Below are 19,174 nucleotides of genomic sequence, written 5' to 3'. Positions count from 1 at the left end.
GAGATTGATTTGGGCAAAGCTTAATATATATTCCTTAAGCTAAATACCGGGCCAGCCTCCTCTTGCATAATCACTTTGATGGGGGAGGCGGTTGCAATCCCGCCACTAGATGACGTAAAAAGAGGCTGTCGTTGCTCCCGCTTGGATGCTCTGTGAACAGCCTCCGGAGTGCGCAGGCCACGTGCTTGCATGTTTCCCGTCATAAAAATTGATGGTGTACCTTTCCCCTAGCAAAGCTGAGAATCGATAGCAATGCCGCCAGCCCTTCTCGTGATTTGTAAAAGCTGTTATTGTTCTGCTTTCACAAGAGTTCCTGTGACTGTGCTTAACCCCGTTTATTTTGAGCTTTTCAATTATTTTTTGAAAATAACAAGCTGTTACAATGAGACGATGTGGCATTATACACCTTCCCTGTATTTGTACTGCGTTGTGTGCACCTGCGCCCAATGTTGCCTGTGCTCGTGTCGTGGACAGCTTGTCCTTGGGTCCTTACTCACTCGATCAGGAGCCTAGCCAAATCTCAGAAAAAATCTCTACGCATATGTACGGTTGCCCCGAGTAACAGTGCGCGTAATTAATAAGACTAAATGCTGGTAGCAAAACTATGTCGCTCCAAAATTTTAGCAGCAGGGAAACCGTGGTTGCATGGTCACGCTGGAAAGTTGCTCAAGACGTGCTGACCAGCATGGAACCACTGCTTTACACTAAGGCATTGCCACTTTAATGCATACTGCTAACGCAGGCCTCTATGTACATTTTTATGAAGTAATATTTTTAATATTAAAAAACCAAGAATATTTCAATACTAATAACAAAATTGACTGCATACAGTAAGCAATGGTCAAGTGGCCAGGTGCATTGGATCATTCACGTTTTTGCTGTCAGAGGCGCGCCATAGGTCAATTTTCGCAACTGTCAATGAGGAAACAAAAAATGTGAATTCACTTGTGAGAAAAACGGGGTTGGTTTGAGTTTATGCGATGGACAATCAGTGCAGTAATCTCATTTCATGTTCTGAGCAGTTGTCTGTCCCTTCAAGTGTAGTGCAGTAATTATGTCATTCATGTCGTTCTATTTATGTTGTGATGATAATTATGAGAAATCTTTAAAGAAGGGCTGTATGCTCGACTGGAAGACTTTTTTCAGCCTTGAAAAAAACTAGTCCATTTGTCAAAATCTTGGCTTCACACCCTTTTTTTTACGAATTTCTCATGGCTAGCTTGCCGTTTTTCTTGTGTGTTAATTGTGTCATCTATGTCACGATGACTACAGTGCAGTGAAAACACACAATGTCCCCAAGTCATTCCTTACCTTGATAGTCTGTTCGAGGTTTCGTGTAAGAAAGGAAAGGATTACCCGCCCCAGTTTTTTCGTCGCTGTAATGTGCATTTTTGTGCATATGGGCTTTATACTTCTTTTTTTTATGTCGTGGAGGCACTCAGTGGCTGTTAGCCGCGGTGGAGCCGTGGTTGCAGTGCTCGGCTGCTGACCTGAAGGTCCTAAGTTCAATCCTGGCCGCAGCCGTCGTATTTTGATTGAGAAGAAATACGAAAGGTCCATCTGCTGGTGGGATGTTATTGCATGTTAAAAAACACCAAATGGTCTAAATTACCGAAGCCCTTGTTTACGGTGTCTCTCTTGATCATACCATGGTTTTACAATATTATTGTAATTATTATTTTCTCGCAGTGGTCATACTTCGATCACTAGATGGAGCCTCTCCTGCTATGTAAATATATACCCGACTATGGAAAATGCACAGTCAGGCCTGACTTGAAATTCAATTCTTAACCTGTGTAACTGCACTTCAGTTGTGTTCTTTCTTGCATCAGAAGACGGTCAGCTGAACAATTATGAGGGCACAGTTGTGTAACAAACCTTTGTTTTCCTTTCTTATTGGAGGCCTGTGCCAGTAATTTATACTTATGATGAGTGGTTTAAGACAGCATAGTTTTTTCTGTGGATGCAATTCTGGTAATGACATTTTGTATACTACATTCCATGTGCAATTGCATATGGTCGAGAGTAAAGCTATTTAACAAGTATTGCGGTCTTGAAATACCAGTAACTGTTTCATTTGTGAACTGAATTGAATGCTAGTCTATTCATAAAAAAAACCAACTCTCCAGGCACTCTTAGTCTATAGTTTTTAATGTCAAAAATAAAAACTGGTCCTATGTTTCGGGACCTATTCGCTCCCTTCTTCACGGGGTGACTGTACAGCCCGGCTCTGAAGATAGTGACTTTACTTGGTTGTTGCCCCTCTCCACCGTCGTTCTTGTTACTGCGTTCTTTTCCCCCACTAGTTCTGGAGTCCGTGTACATGTACGCCCAGCAGGGTTCCCACTTGAGCTGTCAATTGTGGTCTGAATATGCCAGGACTCGAAGATATGCTCAGCCAGACAGATCTCTGTCAAATAAGTTTACCTTTATATTCTATTCATTATCACATCTTTATGCATTCCCTGTTCATAAACTGAAAAAATGTTTGGTAGGAAAAAAAAATGAAGCAGAATCGGCCACCGTTGATGGCAATGGAATGGTAGAGGCCAGTGCAGTTAGACGTAGATGCAGGTTAAGGAACCCCAGGTGTGGCCTCAATTTTAGCCACTCTCCACTGTAGCATGCCTCATTATTCTATCATTGTTTTTGCCCATAAAACCTTGGAGGTAACTGGTGTTTGAAGTGTCCATGAAGGGCGTAGACTGAGCACTGTGCGATATAGATGTCAGGTTTGCATGGAGTTAACGTTGTTGTTGGGCGTTATGTGTGCATATGAACTTTACATGTAATGTCTTAATAACATTGTTCAGTGATTTCTACTTGTACGAATGCCAGTTCAATGAATATTTAAGAATAAGAAACCTTTAAAAAATTCCTGGAGGTTTTCTTGTGCAGAAATCTTTCAGCTGAAAAAAAAACTTCTGAATAGTGAGTATGTCAATTGAATGAAATCGATCTCTGGACCCAGGCTCACTTTTTTCGGTCAGTTCAATGAAGTTTTACCCTCTGGCTTAGCGCTTCGTGCCGCCTCCACATCAACCATCTCTTCAGCGGGGGTGCAACATCGCTCGCGCATGCTGCATCACTGAGGCAGAGCTATCAAATCGTCAAAGGTCGACCCTTGGCTTTGATGGAAATAAGCCGTTGTTCTTAAACGAACACCTGTGTCCCAAGAACAAGGTTCTGCTTAGGAAGGCAATACAGCTAAAAGGAGGAAAAAAACTGGAAGTTTGTGTGGGTGGCTGACGGCAAGATCCTGGTGTGTAAAAGTAAAAATTCGTGCGTTTCATGTCGCATGCCGAGGATGATCTTGGCAGTGTGGCTTTGGTATTCGCGTGTACCTATACCCAGCGCCCATACCCAGTTCAAACAAAATGCCTCACCTTAACTAACAAGACAACTACACTAGCAGAGGCATACAGATATTTTATAGCAACATTCGCAGCATACAAAAAACTTTAATCTGTTCCTCGAATATATTTCCCAGCAACCACAACGCTTTGACATAGTCGCTGTAACTGAAACTTGGCTAAAAAGAAATGAAAACATTGTTATTCCTGATTATGCAATACTATGTCAGCCACGTGACTCTCGTTCTCGACGGGGTGTTGTTGCTTTTTTTTAAAAATGAGCATTTGTATTCAATTCTTCCTTCACTATCGTGCAGTACACGTGCCATCGAGTCGCTTTTTGTCAGGGTGGAATCTTCGTCTACAGTGGGTGTAGTTTATCGTCCCCCTAATGCACGTTTTCTCTCCTTTCTTGAAATGCTTGAAATGATTCTGAGTCACCTAACAAACGTCAAACAATCTATTGTTATTGTTAGTGATATGAACATTGATACCCGTAGTTAAGTCCACGACGACTACATTTACTTACTGAAATCATATTGTTTTCGCAATCTCATCACCACACCAACTCGAATAACGGCAACATCTGCTACAATGATTGACCACACGCTGATGAATTCCGAGAAATATATTAGTGCTGAAGTGTATGACAAACCTGTCGCAGATCATTTCCACATAATTGTCTCTGTTGATCGCATCGGGAGTAAAAAATGTGATGGGCCTAAGTTTGTAACTAAAATAGACTATGTAGCTTTAAGAAATATTCTTCTTGGATCTAGTTTTGATCAAATGTACAATGATGACATGAACATTGAATTTTCTAACTTTATTTCTCATCTCAAAAACGCAGTCAAAATAAGCAGCAATAAAGTTTCAATTCATTCACGGGAAACACCGTTATGTCCGTGGATGAATAAAAAAATCTTGGAAGTCATAAGGAGCAAGGATTACTGGCACGGCAAATGGAAACGACATAAGCACAATGCATTCTTCTTGTGCCAATTTAAAGTAACAAGTAATAAATCAGTGACTTTGATCAGAATGAGTAGAAAGAATTATTATGCCCAACAAATAGAACAGGTGAATGGTAATTCAAAAAAACTTCGACAAATTGTGAATGACGTTGTCGGCCTCCCTCCGCTTTCTAAGGTACTTCGTGATCTCATAGTCTCCAATACAGTTGAATCGTTTAACACTTTCTTCGTCTCCATTGGTTCAAGACTAGCTAAAAAATTCAAGGAACCCAGCCTCGATCATGTTCTTTCAGATTCCAATTCGAACTTTTTTGTCATGTATAACATCGATTTGAAGAAATTAGATCTATTGTGTCGGGAATGCCAATGAATAAATCGGCAGGCCCAGATGGGGGGTGGGGGGGGATAAATGTAAGGCTTCTTAAAGAAAATTTATATGTCCTCGGACTGGTTTCGTGGCACCTTTTTAACCATTCTGTGAGAGCAGCCATATACCCTTCTTGTTTGAAAATTGCAAAGGTTATTCTAATATATAAAACTGGTGATCATTCTCAACCTTCTAACTATAGATCAATCTCTGTTTTGAGTATAAATAATAATATCTTCGAAAAAATTCTTGCCAATAAATGTATTGCAAAATATAACATGTTCTCCTATTAGCAACATGGATTTAGACCAAACTATTCTATGTCCACCGCTGTTTTGACCCTTACGCAATTTATAAACACAGCATTGAATGAAAATAAGTTAGTAGCACTTCTCTTTCTAGACCTAAAAAAAGCATTTGACATCGTAGACCACAGAATACTGCTAAATAAATTGCCACATTACGCTTTCCATGGAATCATTTTAGAACTTTTTTTGGACTACCTGAAAGGTCATCAACAGGCTGTACTAATAAGTGATTTCTTGTCTTCTGCAATCCCTTGAATACTGGTGTTCCCCAGGGTTCAGTACTGGGATCATTGCTGTTCTCCTTGTATATAAATGACCTTTCGCAGCTATTACAGTCCTCTAACATACTCACGTACGCTGATGGTACTTGTGTCTTAGTAACAGGTGATCTAGGTGATCTTGAGTCGAAGTCTAACATCGAATTAGGTAAGGTTGCTCATTGATTATCAAATAGTAAACTATCTATAAATATCAATAAGACCAAATGTATTACATTTCACTCTAGATTAAAATACATTAGTGCTAGTGATATACACATTAAATTTAACGATTCTGTGATCGAGCAAGTTAACACAAATAAATATCTTGCTGTCACTATAGATAACTTACATTGGCAGATGCAGATTCAGAATGGGTGTTCCAAACTAGCCTCAGGGTGTCATGCACTTACTCAGGCTCTTCAACACTTTAATAGCACTACTCTACGAATACTTTATTATGATTTCATTCATTCTCACATCTCATATTGCATTGAGTCTTGGGGCACCTCGTATACAACTTACCTGGACCCAGTTAGACGACTTCAAAAATGAGCTGTAAGAATTATTACTCATTTTGCCATTCGGTATGCTATGGAAATTAAAACTAGCCAAATATGTATACACGGTTATTAAATACAACCACCCTTTCAATGTGTCAATGTTCTCCTCCCCTTTCCGTTGTACCAAACAACTAACCTTAGGTAAATGGAATATTCCATGAACTAACAACGTATATGGTGAACGGATTTTGCAATTTGCTGGTATTAAGATCTGGAACGCTATACACTAAACATGACCTGATCGGTCATGTTTAGTGTGATGGCTGTTCTAATTTTAGTACGTAAGTAAAGGTTGTTACTTTTTTTCTTTCTTTTTTGCTCTTTGTGTGGTTATTTCATGTAGTGTACTGCTTATTTTTAGATTCTTTATTTATAATTTATAATTTTATAAGTTGTGCTTTTTTGTAGTGCCCTTATATAATGCATCTTTTTGGACCCAAACTAGTGAGTGGCCAAGGGTCCACACAGGGTGTTCAAACTTTATGAAAGAATTGTGAGCCATAAAATTTCAATTCCAAAATGGGGAAATTGTTTCCGGTGTTTTTCCATAACGAAAAGAAGTGTGAAGAAGTTCTAATGGCTGAGGCAGGGTCAAATCCTGTATCTTTAGCCGATGCTGTAGGATATATTGACAAGTTACAAGACTTCACTTCACAGCAACAAGCTGTACCACAGAGGCAGTGCACAGAAACATAGACTCTCTGGACAGCTTTGCCCCTTGTGATTTAAGGGTTCCATTCCAAGTGAAATTTATGGAATTCAAAATAAATTACATGTCTGACTTGATTTCTGCTGTCTCTCATGCTCTTTCGTTTCCTAATGAATATTCAGTTAAATGAACTATTTCTTTAGGTCTCTTAAGTTCATTCGAGTGAGAGTTCATTGTACATGTGGATCTTAGCGCCGGTCTTGTAGATCTGCGAGCTGCCTTGAGCGTTGTTGCAGTGCATGCATTTTGATGAGTGCAAAGTTGATACTGATCGTAGTCAGCAACGGTGTTATTGTTTGGCAGCTGCAGTCCAGAGTATGCTTCTTTCTCTAGAATGATATTAGTGGACTGGCTTGGCTATCATGAAAATATACACATTAGTTGGTGTATCTGTGTGCTCCTTCTTGTCTAGTCTTGAGTAGCAGTGCTGTTCTTGCTGATAACAGTGAGAGCTGTCTAAACAGTTGAAATTAGAGAGGTGCCTCAACAGGCAGCGATGTTCTGAGGTTGCTATTGTTGATATTGCTTGAGTTGCTTGTACTTGAAAGTTTGGTTAGTATTTTGTATTTGCATATTGTTTCAGTGTTTTGTATTGACATTGTAACTTGGGCCTCCAGGATATGCTAATTTCCCAACAGAAAGGCCTTACATTTGAGGACTGCTTTTTTATTCATATTTTGGTATTAAAAAGGACTCTGCAGTAGTTCTTGAGTGTGGTCAGTAAACACTGCTGACCGGTAGTTAAGCTCCTTCCTGATGTAGTGACGTAGTTAAAAACAAGCTAAAATCTGAAGTGATCGATATTTGAGGCACTAATGGAAGGTGTTCACAAATCGTCAGTAGGTGAGAAAATAAATGGGAAAATAAGGCGGTGTTCTGAGAACTAAGCACCTTTCTTTCTGGCTCTTTATGATATAAGCAGGGAAACAGTGCTCATATATTTAATGAATGCACATTCACAATATTAGGGTGCTTAAAATCAGTGTCCTCAATATTTACTAGAGGGAGCTCTGGTGCTGCGATCATGCAGCCACCACGAGAATGATGGGGAGTTCACGAATTTGCCTAGTGTTTGTGCTTGCAGGCTTTGAACGCACTTGTGGCTTTGTTTATTGTTGTGTTTTGACGTTAGTTTGGATGAAGAATGAGTCGTTGTGAACTTCATGTACTGATTTGAATTTGTGAGGTAGTCAATGGCGCTGCTGAACACTTGCTGTATATCTTGCGACAAAGCCGCTCCAGGCGAAACATAGCCAGACAAAGCTGAGAGTACAAAGATTAGACAGATCCATTTACTACCCATTATTCCAATGCTGGCTGAAGTGTTATGCATGGCAGTTTAAACACTAGTGTCAGAGTTCCCCCTAGTAAATATTGTAGAAAATTTTATAATTTTTAAGATATCATACCTTGCCCATTACAGTGCCATGAAGTGCATCAAGTCCATTTTGTGAAGTTTGTAAGGGGCCTGGTTACATTAATACTTTTTCCCTTCATTTCTTTTGTAAGGATTTGATGACCGAAATCTGTTTCTCAGATAAAGAACTTGCCAAGTAAGTTATAGGCCGAGGTACATCAACATATTTTTAAAGACCACGTGCTCAGCCATGTTGATAATGTATGTTAGCTTTGCTAGTACACAAAAAGAGCAAGGACTGTGAGGAGCAATGCAGGCTCTGTGTTCACGTCATAATTTTTCTGTGTTTTTATCCATTCTTGTTCTTTTAAGGTGCTACAAAAGTAAATGCAAAATATGATTTTCTAGCAACAGTAGTTTAGTGTAAGATTAATACCAAAGTATCGTATCATTGTAGTCGGCAGGCAGCTTTATTAATTTGCGAGACCTGTCTACTAGCCATAGTCATTATCTCAAGAGCTTATCGTACGATCGAGCGACTTGTGCAGCTAAAGCACTTTTGGGCAGTGGTACAGTTAACGTGGAACAGTGATCGAGTAAATGGTGCAGTATTACTGTTGTTACCAATGCACCTTATTACATCCGTTCGGCATAGCTACAATGATAAATTCATCTTTGCAAAAGAAACCTACTTCTCAGTTTCCCTTTCTTTTCATTTTGTTGTTGCATAAATTGCGTACTGCCTCGCGAGTGTCAGTTCATTAGAATTGTGACATCCAGTTATTGTATTTGTGGCAAAAGTGAACACTTTTGCCTATTTTTTCAAGGTGCCATGGAAACATTGTAAAAGGATGCTGCATGTGCTGTTTCTGGCACACGGATGACCTGTTGTCTCATGTGCATGCATTTGCAGAGGGAGTACCTCTTTGAGAAGAAGCTTCGCAAGAAAGGACTGACGATCAAGAACATGGGCGAGGATGGGGCCTGCCTCTTCAGGGCAGTTGGTCAGTAGCACTTCCCTCGCTTCTTGCAAGTGCCAAGGTGTGTTTTGTCGAATCGCTCGCTATACTTTGTTGCATACTTGCGGGCACAGGAAGCCACGAAAGTTGTGTAAACTGCCCCACTCTACTTTTCCTAGCTGTGTTTGATTTGGCTTTGATTTGACACCTTTTGCGGAATGGCTGCTTCATTTACTAAATTCACAACTCATGAACGTTTAGCGACACCACGGACCCGGGCTAGCGGGGGGTTTCGACCTCTCCCACGCCTAGCCGTGCGTGGCTGAGCCGTGTCCGGGAAAAAGGGGATCCTGGGGGTTGAACCAATGCCGGGTGATTGGACCTTTTAAGGCTTCCCGGCAAAGGCAACACACCCCTTTGGCCCCGGCTTCACGTAGACGGCACCCCTGGGCTGACCCACCTAGGGGGAATCGGCAGCCACCTTTTCCTATATCTCTCTTCCAACATCTTCGTCTTTTCTCCTCTTTAAATCTATCCTGTCTTCTCTTTTCCACTTACTTCATTCTTTCCTGGCGGCGAGGGTTAACTTCGTGTAGGTATCCAACCTTGGGTATGCTATATCCGGTTATAGTGATAGTGTACAGCTGGCGTTGTGCAGACTTCGGTCAAGTCTTGCCGCGTCCCCTTGTTGGGCTCTGTGGTGGGCGTCTGGCACTGTCGCCGAACACAAGCAGTACTTTATGGCTAAACAAGCTTCCTTTTTCCTTGATCGCTCTCAGAAAAGAGGGTGCACCGAAGCACCCTTCCAATTATTCTTGCGAAGCACTGAGAATTTCCCAAAATATCATGTAATCCATAGCGAGGGTAACTTAACTGCTCGTAAATTGTCTCCTTTCCTGGTGGCAAAATACCTTGGAAACACTATTGGACCAGGCTACAAGGCCACAAAAATGCCTAGCAGTGATTTGCTACTCGAACTTAAGGACAAAGACCAATTTGAGAAATTGAATGACTTAAAATGTATTGGTGACGTGCCAGTAATTGTGTCTGCACATAGAACATTCAACATGAGCCGTGGTGTAATATCGGAAGCTGACTTCTTGCACCTCAGTCATGAGGAACTTCTAGATGGCTTCCAGAATCGAAATGTTATAATAAAGATTGAAAGAATCTTGATTCGCCGAAACAATGAGCAGATCAGCACTAAACACATACCGTATTATTTACTCGCGTAATTCTCGCACGCACGTAATTCTCGCACACCCCACATCGCCCAACAAAAGTATGACTTTTTTTTTTTCCTCGAGTAATTATCGCATCCCCGAAAATTGCCGCAATAATCTCGTCTGCTCGTTCCAGCCGTTGATAATGATGGTGCACGCCATCTGGCACCATCTCTTAAGCATCAAGCGTACTATTAATAAATGCAGGAAGATTCAAGCCAAGCCAAGCCAAAGCTGCAAGTGCGCGTTGCGGCGTGTTTTGTATGTTGTGTCGGTAATCTTGTGATGTTATGGGGCGATACTGAAGCTACACAGCTGCTTTCAAGCTGAAAGTGATTGATCATGCACTAAACAACAGCAACATGGCCGGCGGTAGGCCCTTTGGAGTTGACAAGTTTCGTGTTCGCTACTGGTCACGGCAGCTGAAAGCCACCAAGACGCGTTGGACCTGCCGTGTGCTTAAGACTGGGATTGATGGTAAACTTTATTTCTTCAGAAGGAAACTGTAGACGATTCTGTTAAATAGCCATCAGCCTAATACTGACATGCTACGCTTACCTTTTAAGGGCTCTTGTTGAGCAACGAACGCTACCGCTACGCCTGCAACGCCCACAAACTTTGCGTATGGTATATTAATTCTCGACTATTTGATTGCACTTTTTGTGTCTGAAATAAATCTTGTCTTGTGTTGTACCTCTGCTTTTATTGTTTAGGTAAATTTCAATTAGTACTTCTCAAACCTTGCTGTTAGTTGCTGGTGTGAGAATCCCGATTTGCGGCCGCTTTGTTTTTTTGTTTGCTCTGTATGTTTTCGTGGAAAGTTTTCCCCATGTAATTCTCGCACCCCCCAACTTTGCATCCATTTCCCGCCAAAAAAAGTGCTTGGATTATGCAAGTAAATACGGTAATGACCTTTAACACCTGCGTGCTCCCTACCATACTAGATGCAGGCTACATCAAACTTCGCGTGAGGCCGTACATCCCAAACCCTCGGCGATGCTTCAAGTGCCATCGGTACGGACATGGATCCCAGACATGCCGGGGAAAGCAAACATCTCCACATTGTGTGAACTGTAATGGAAGTCATCCAGCCTACTCTAAAACATGTCCTAAATGAAAGATCGAAAAAGAGATCATCTCACTAAAAGTAAAAGAAAACATAACATTTCGTGAAGCAAGGAACCGTCTGTCATACCTTGATTACACTAGTTTTGCCGAGGTGGTGCGACGGGGGGTAGTGCCACAAGTGCCTCGGCAGTCTACTGCGGTCACCAACAGTGGCCCAATAGTCACTTCGTCCACCCCTCAGGTGACTGCTGCTATTGCTATGCCACCAAAATCAAAGGTGGGTCTGCAGGCTTCTGCTCAACAGGCCCCGAAGCAGAATCGAATTCTAAGGCCGGAGACGCAGGTCTCTGAGCCCGGTCCTCGACCTTCCAGCACCTACCTCGGAGAAGGCTATGGAAATCGATGGACGAACACCAGCGCCATTGACGATAATCAGCACTCTTTGAAGTGCAGTAAAAAAGGAAAACATCCCGTAACCGCTCCCTCAAAGGATCGGTAACCTGAAGGGTTACCTTCCTTTAACACACATCTCCAGCATGTTCATCTGAACACAGGACACATACATTTTCTTCAATATGACCACACAAATACTACAGTGGAATGCCAGGGGCATGTTTCATAACCTTGATGATATCAAAGACTTACTAAATGATTATCAGCCTAAAGTGTCCCGTGTTCAAGACACTCATTTAAAGTCAACTCACATGAATTTCTTGAATCAATACGTGGTTTTTCGCAAAGATCGAAATGGTGGCAATTCTTTATCGAGAGGTGTAGCAATAATTGCACAAAGAAGTGTAGCAGGCCAGCACATTCTGCCACAAAGCTATCTTGAGGTTGTGGCTGTTCGTACTATTTTATTCAATCATTTGATAACTATCTGTTCCATCTACATACCCCCCGACGAATCGTTCAATAAAATAGAGCTTGAAAAGCTGATTGATCAGCTCCCAGAACCGTATGTTTTCATTGGAGATTTTAATGGTCACAGTTTATGGGGTGATACCAGATGTGATGCGAGAGGTCGTGCTAAAGAAAACTTTCTTCTCTCATCTGGAGCATGTCTGTTCAATAAGGCAGAGCCAACATACTGCAGTACCACACTCAATACAGATTCATGCATAGATATAGCCATTGTGTTACCGTCACTCCTACCTTACCTAGATTGGAAAGTTATGAATAATTCATATGTAAGTGACCATTTTCCGACTCTTTTACAAACAACGGGATGACCGACCTTTTTATCCTAAAAAGTGGAACTTTCATGGTGCAAACTAGGTGAAATTTAGAGAGCTATGTACACTACACCTCTAAGAGGTGGACCATTTGGGTGCAGAAGAGATGGCCAACTATATCTCCAAATATATCCTCACTTGTGCTACAAAGTGCATACCGCAGTCTAGCAATAATAAGGTCAACGCAAAGCCATGGTGGAATCAGGAGTGTGAAATTGCCAAAAAACAGCAAAAGGCATGGAGGACTTTCTCGCTACCCAACAATAGAAAACTTGATTAACTTGAAAAGTTGCAAAGCGAATGGCAGGCGTATTCGCCATATAGCCAAACGGGAAAGCTGGACACCTTACATATCGTCAATAAACTCCTACTCAGATGCCAGCAAGGTGTATAGTAGGGTGTATAAACTTAAAGGACAAGGCCCAAATCCCTTTCCTTTGGCGAATGACTGCGGTGATACAATAAAACAGGCAAATGCTCTTGGCGAGCACTTCGAGAAAATATCAAGCTCAGAAAATTATACTGCTAAGTTCTTACATCACAAAAGCATAGCGTACCTTTGCACCCGAATAAGCCTGTATCTGAAGGATACAATAAACCACTAACACTACATGAATTGAAGCTTGCCCTTGGTTCCTGTGGAAGTTCTGCCCCTTGCTCTGATAGAATTACCTATGAAATGATCAGAAATCTCCCTGATGAAACCCTAAAATGCCTTTTAGCACTTTACAACTAAATTTTCAATACTGGCAAAATACCCTCTGCTTGGAAAAAGGCAATAGTCCTACCAATCCTTAAACAGGGCAAAGATCCCTCTTCAGTAAACAGTAACAGGCCCATTGCACTCACAAGCCGCCTACTCAAAGTGTTTAAAAAAATGATTAACCGCCGCTTGGTCTATTACTTAGAATACAACAGTATATTAGACCCGTGCCAGTCTGGCTTCTTAGATCCACAACTGACAATCTTGTCCTCCTCGAGTCATACATACATGACGCATTTGTACACAATCAATACTGTCTTTTTGTTTTCTTTGATCTTGAGAAGGCATATGATACTGCCCGGCGATATGGAATACTGCAAGACTTATCGCCCTATGGAATATGCGGCAGGTTGATCACCTCTTAAGAGATTACCTGTCTGAAAGGAAGTTCGTGTAAGAATAGGCAGTGTGTTATCACTCACATCTCTTCAAGAAAACTGAGTGCCGCATGGCAGAGTATTAAACTGCACGCTTTTTATAGTTAAAGTGAACTCTCTTCACTCTGTTATTCCTCCTGCGATATCGTACTCTGTTTATGTAGATGACATCCAAATCAGTTTCAAATCTTGTAACTTGACTGCATGCGAACGCGAGATACAATTAGGTGTTAACTGCCTTGCCAAATGAGCTGATGAGAATGGTTTCAAGTTCAATGCTGACAAAACCACTAGTGTGCTTTTCTCCAGACGAAGAGGTGTACATCCTAACCCCTGCATACTAATGAATGGACAAAACGTAGTCATCGCGAAAGAACAAAAATTCCTTGGTGTAATTTTTTATTCCAAACTCACCTTTATCCAGCACATAAAACAGCTGAAGCTAAAATGTCTCAAGACCATGAACCTTTTAAAGATTTTATCGCATCAGTCATGGGGGACGGACAGTCACTGTCTCATATCTCTGTTTCGAAGCCTGGTTTTGTGACGCATAGACTATGGATAGTATATCAGTCAGCTACAAAGACAGCTCTCAAAATGTTGGACCCTGTATACCACTTGAGTATCTGGCTGGCACTTAGTGCATTCCGTACCAGCCCTGTCCAAACCAGTCAGACCAGTCAGATACAGTCAGATCAGTGGCCGCTGGACTATCAGCGCACATATCTAGGAGTCATCTATGCAGTTAAAATCATATCCCTGAAACAGCACCCATGCAAAGCACTTATGAATCATTGTCCACTACCAAGTTATATGCAAACCGTCCTTCTATCGCACCACCGTTTCCATTGGCAATAAGACCTGTAGTAGAAAAAACTTGGAATTGGTTTTGATGAATTACAGGAAAGCGACCACGCTGAACACATTCCCCTTGGCAGCAGTGTTCGGTCACTTGTGATTGGTCCTTCAAAGACCTCAAAAAGAAAAATTGTTCTAGTGGGTTAATTCAGCAACATTTCTTGGCCCTAGAGCACAGATATTCTGCAGCCGCATGCTTCTCTGATGGTTCAAAGTCTCGAACAGCTGTATCCTGTGCAGCCTACTGACAAAACTTCTCCGACACCAGAACCATGCATACACATACCAGCATTTTCACAGTGGAAGCCTATGGTATCCTGCTTATAATACAGCACAATATACAACACAAGATACCAAAGTCTCTAGTGTACACAGATTCTTTAAGTGTTGTCACTGTCCTGTCTTGTGGCAAGTACAGCAAGAACCCCGCTTTCAACAAGCTCCTTAATGAAATCTGTGCAGCCTATAGCCTAAATCTTTCCATTGTTATTTGCTGGGTGCCAGGTCAATCTGGGATTGAAGGCAATGAAATAGTAGACAAGAATACATGAGAAGCCACTGATCGGCAAGCCATAGATGCAACCACTGTTCCCGGTGTGGATATAAAACCTGTTGTACGTGGAGAATTACGCAACCACTGGCAAGATGAATTGGACAAACAGGTCGACAACAAACTCCACCTAGTAAAACCCCAACAAAGGAAAGTTATCGCACAAAAACACAACAGATTCACTGAAGTAACTCTAACACGGCTCAGAATAGGCCACTGTAATAAAAATATTCTTTATCGGGGCCAAGGTTCGTCACGCTTGTTTTCGGTGCCGTGTTAGGAGAAATGGACTTTGAGATGACGCCGTAACAACACACACCACGTTTATGACAGAACACAGAAAATAAACATAGAAAACAATGAGGCACAAAAGGTACGTACAACCAACAGAGAGAAACTAAGCTTGATTTTAAAAATGACCAATTAGTGTTCAAGTAAGAATGTTCGAAAACCTAAGAGCCAGATCGAAGGTACGACAGATGCCGATGAGGTGCAGGGCAGGAGGCGGTGGAAATGCGCTATGGAGTGGGCTCACTTGCCGATGTGCGACGCTCTCGTGGCGACTGCGCTTGACGGCGTGGGTGCGACCACGGAGCAGTCAACCCGCATCGGAGACGCGATGCTCCATGCGTGTAAATGGCCAGCCCGTCCAACGAACAGCTTGCGTCGAGATGCGATGCTCGGCGCAACCGTGACCATTAGCCAGGCCACGTACGTTGCTGTGCCGAACGTCTGACCACAGAGACGCCTCACCGAGATCCGCGATGTCCTCGGTAAGGAAGAGAACAGCAGGCCAGGCCGCGCCCCGAGATGCAGTACTCGTGTGGCAATGCCACCCCAGCTGGTAGTTGGACGGCAGTAGCATGGACAGCCGCGTTCCCTGGCCGGAACCTGGATCGCCTGCGTCCGACGCTTTGGCCCGCTGTCTTCCGTCTGCCGCTGCTTCGGCTCGTCCCCAGCCACAAAGTTTACCGCCGCGTAATGTCACACGTGACCCAATCGTGGCACGCCACCTGTATGGGCCACCACAGGTCATCAGCTGATTGGCTGGCTTCATGCTCACAGTTGGCTCGAAATCACACGCGCCTTGCCCCGCACTTCGGTCGTTGTTGTCGTTTTCTTCACTCATCACAGCCACACTTATGCCGCACATAAACACCTTTTGACAGGCTCTGGTCCACCAACATGTATACACTGTGAAGAGCGCCTAACGGTTTTGCATGTCCTCATTCAATGTCCTGTGCTTCACCAAGCATGACTGACCCATTTCAGGGAGCTCTACCGGTATCATATCCCACTTCATCCCGCGCTGTTTTTATCACTTGATTCAGTGTTTGACTTTAAGAGACTTCTTCATTATCTTGGGAAAGTCAAATTTTTAACAATGATATCATTCCATCCTAGACACCAGGCTGAGCCTCATGTGTGAGGTACTGCCTGGTGCAAAAAACACAAGTATGTCTGAGCCTCCGCAGTTCTTGCCCAAGCAAGGACTTCAGCCGTGAGGGTCTTGGACCTTGTTGACTCATCTATTGTCGTAGACATTTATCGCCAACGAAATGAAGATTTTTTAACAAAGTGACATTCCTTTTAAATGCACTGTGTTTTAGATATTTCATAGATATTTACTACACATCATTTGTTTTAATTTTTAGACTAATAAGCTGAAACGAGACAATGCTTGTACTGGTGCTCCTTGGCTTTAGATGCCCTTGCGGCAATAAAACTTAATAATAATAATAACTAATGAACATTGGTCGATGTTGCTAGAGCGGCATCTCTTTGTGCTGTACCCATGAGTGCGCATCAAACTGGTTTAAGTACATACTGGATATTGACGTGCATTGTCTCGCTTGCATGTGCGTAGCTGCTGAGAGTGGTGAACAAAGTTCAGGGCAGAGCAAACCAAAACTGAGACCAGAAAAATTCCCCGAAAACTACATGTATCGGAACTGAATGTATTCTGGTATATATTGGGCCGTCTGAGTGCGCATAATTTCTCTGTTCGTCCTTCCTATTAATTTTCACTTGTGCTGCACTTTGTTAAAGAAAAGTGCTGACCGGGCCATGAGTAGATTATTCTGGTGTCGGTAGCTTTTGCTTTTTATTTCTAGAGTACTGCATCTGTTTTGGGAAAGCAAGGTTTGCAATTGTTTTTCTCGAGAATCGTACGTAGTGATATTTGGTTTTGAATTGGGAAATGACCGGCATGGCTAACAGGAAAACAGGAGTCTTTTTATTTTTAGTTTTTGCAACTAGTGTAAATTCTAAGAGCCACCCTAACACTGGCATGATTGCTCCTAGTTAGCAAGAGGGTACTGCTACATAGCTAACACCAAGGGTGAGACAATCTGCCTACAGGAGATGACAAAGGGGGCTGGCCCGTCCGGTGTGTGTGCTGTTCTCCATCTTGCTCGGTGTTGTGCACAACAGTGTAAATAAACACACTTGTAATTAATTAGTCGTGCCTCATGTAGTTTTATGTAACCATTTCATTTTAATGTCGTCACACTTTAAGCACATATTTAAGTGGCCAGTGATAGGGGGGGGGGTCTCATCTCATATAAATTACAAGAGTTAACGCGATAACCTCAAAAAGCTCGTTTTGCTGAAATTCCGCCGTCGGTATTGGTGTCGTTGGTTGTGTGCGAAAAATCATCTTTGCGTGAGTGAAAAATCGAGCAGCTTTGCGTCACTGAAAAATCGAGAAAGATGCAAATAAAATAAACGATGAAAAATTGTGGGTTTGAGTGGGGGATCGAACTCGGGTCGTTTGTGTGGCAAGTGAGTGTTCTACCACACAGCGGCGCCTCTGCTTGTGAATACAGTAAGAGTAACTTCCTCTGCTTGGGTCTTTACGAACACACGTCCTGTATACATGCTTCACAATGCGACGTGAAATATTGCTGTAATGATGCGTGGTATAAGTATACATTGCCATCAGGTGTCGGAACATGCGATTATCATAATGACTTCATAGTTTGAAGCCAGTCAGCCGCTACAAAAGGCACACACGCTACTGCACCCTTAAGGCCATGTAGTGGGTGCATAGCAAGTTCGAAAAGATTTCATGCACTACGTGTTCAAAGTACGCACTACGAACAGAATATCGCTGTCGCGTTCAACTCTTAAAGGCAAAGCTTAAAGAGACACTAAAGTCAAATAACAATGTACGTCAGAGTGAAAGCTCAGTGTATGACACCTAAAACAATAATATTATCAAGAACAGTGCTCTACTTACAAAGAAATTAAAGTAAATGCGCAAGAATACGTGCGCCGTAGTAGGACATGCTCAAAATGATCCCGGTGACATCAGACAGACCGCCTACAATTAATCATTAGTAATCAAACTAAATAAAAAACCTTCCGTACATCAAGAAATGCAATAAAATGCTGCTTGTTCGTTTCTATTTGATTCATGGAAAAAATAACTGTTGGTCAATACTATGGGGAATGACGCAAGTGGTTCAAAAATTCAATTTTCGTATAGTTACACTGCACAGGTGGTGCCATCTAGCGGGGCGCAGTTGAACCATAATATGTCTGCGATCTTGGAGCCAATGGTGGGAAATTGATCAATGGCCCTTGTTGCTGCTGCAGTAGAGCGGGGCAACGTCGTGCACGGCAGCAGCGACATCAGACGGTTTGGTTGGTCCGCTTCTTGAGGCGGGTAATTTGAAGTGCTCTAACCCGATGCGGACCACTAAAATGTCATTTTATTTTAAAATTTGCCCTTCCTTGGCACAAACGTAACACTACGAGGTTTCTGTACCGCTATTTCAACAATCAATGTCGACATAATAGTTGCCTTGAAGTGATTACTGATAGTGTACATTAAGTGGCGGTGGTAAAAGGCCTGGAGGCTTATGAAAAGAATTCAACTGAAGTTGAGGACAATGCAGCAAGCAAGAGAAAGGAAAATGGTAGGTGTGGCCTCGAGACAGGAAGAGAGCAGAGCAGGTCGAGGAACAAACAGGTGTTAAGGGCATCGTAGACAAAATAAGTAAGGAATGGGCATGTACCACGAAGGCAAGATAACCGGTGGTCATTTAGGCTAACACTCGATTTCAAGGGAATGCAGGTGTGCTAGGGGAGACAAGAAGTAGGGTGGGCAGTTGAGGTTGAGAAGTTTGCACATATAACATGGTGCAGCCAGCATAGGCCTGATTTTATTGGAGACACGTGGCCAAGGCTGTAGCCCTGCTGAGGGCACAGGCTGATGATGACGTAAAGCAGGCGTCACAGACACGCAG

The 19,174-nt window shown here is 42.4% G+C and overlaps 1 protein-coding gene and 1 pseudogene across 1 annotated transcript in view; one reads left to right on the top strand and one right to left on the bottom strand.

The window, feature by feature from the left end:
* LOC119163075 (uncharacterized) overlaps positions 1–19,174 on the bottom strand; it is a 392,637-nt pseudogene that overhangs the window by 29,543 nt on the left and 343,920 nt on the right.
* LOC119163073 (OTU domain-containing protein 5-B) overlaps positions 1–19,174 on the top strand; it is a 57,125-nt gene that overhangs the window by 6,696 nt on the left and 31,255 nt on the right. Inside the window, exon 2 of the mRNA XM_037415007.2 lies at positions 8,802–8,892. Within this exon, the coding sequence (XP_037270904.1) occupies positions 8,802–8,892 (91 nt within the window). The remainder of the gene's footprint in view (positions 1–8,801; positions 8,893–19,174) is intronic.

Source organism: Rhipicephalus microplus, chromosome 9 (genome assembly GCF_043290135.1).
Source record: "Rhipicephalus microplus isolate Deutch F79 chromosome 9, USDA_Rmic, whole genome shotgun sequence".
In the NCBI taxonomy this organism is placed as follows: Eukaryota; Metazoa; Arthropoda; class Arachnida; order Ixodida; family Ixodidae; genus Rhipicephalus; species Rhipicephalus microplus.
Note: the sequence above shows the minus strand (reverse complement) of the source record. Positions and strands in the feature narration are given on the sequence as shown.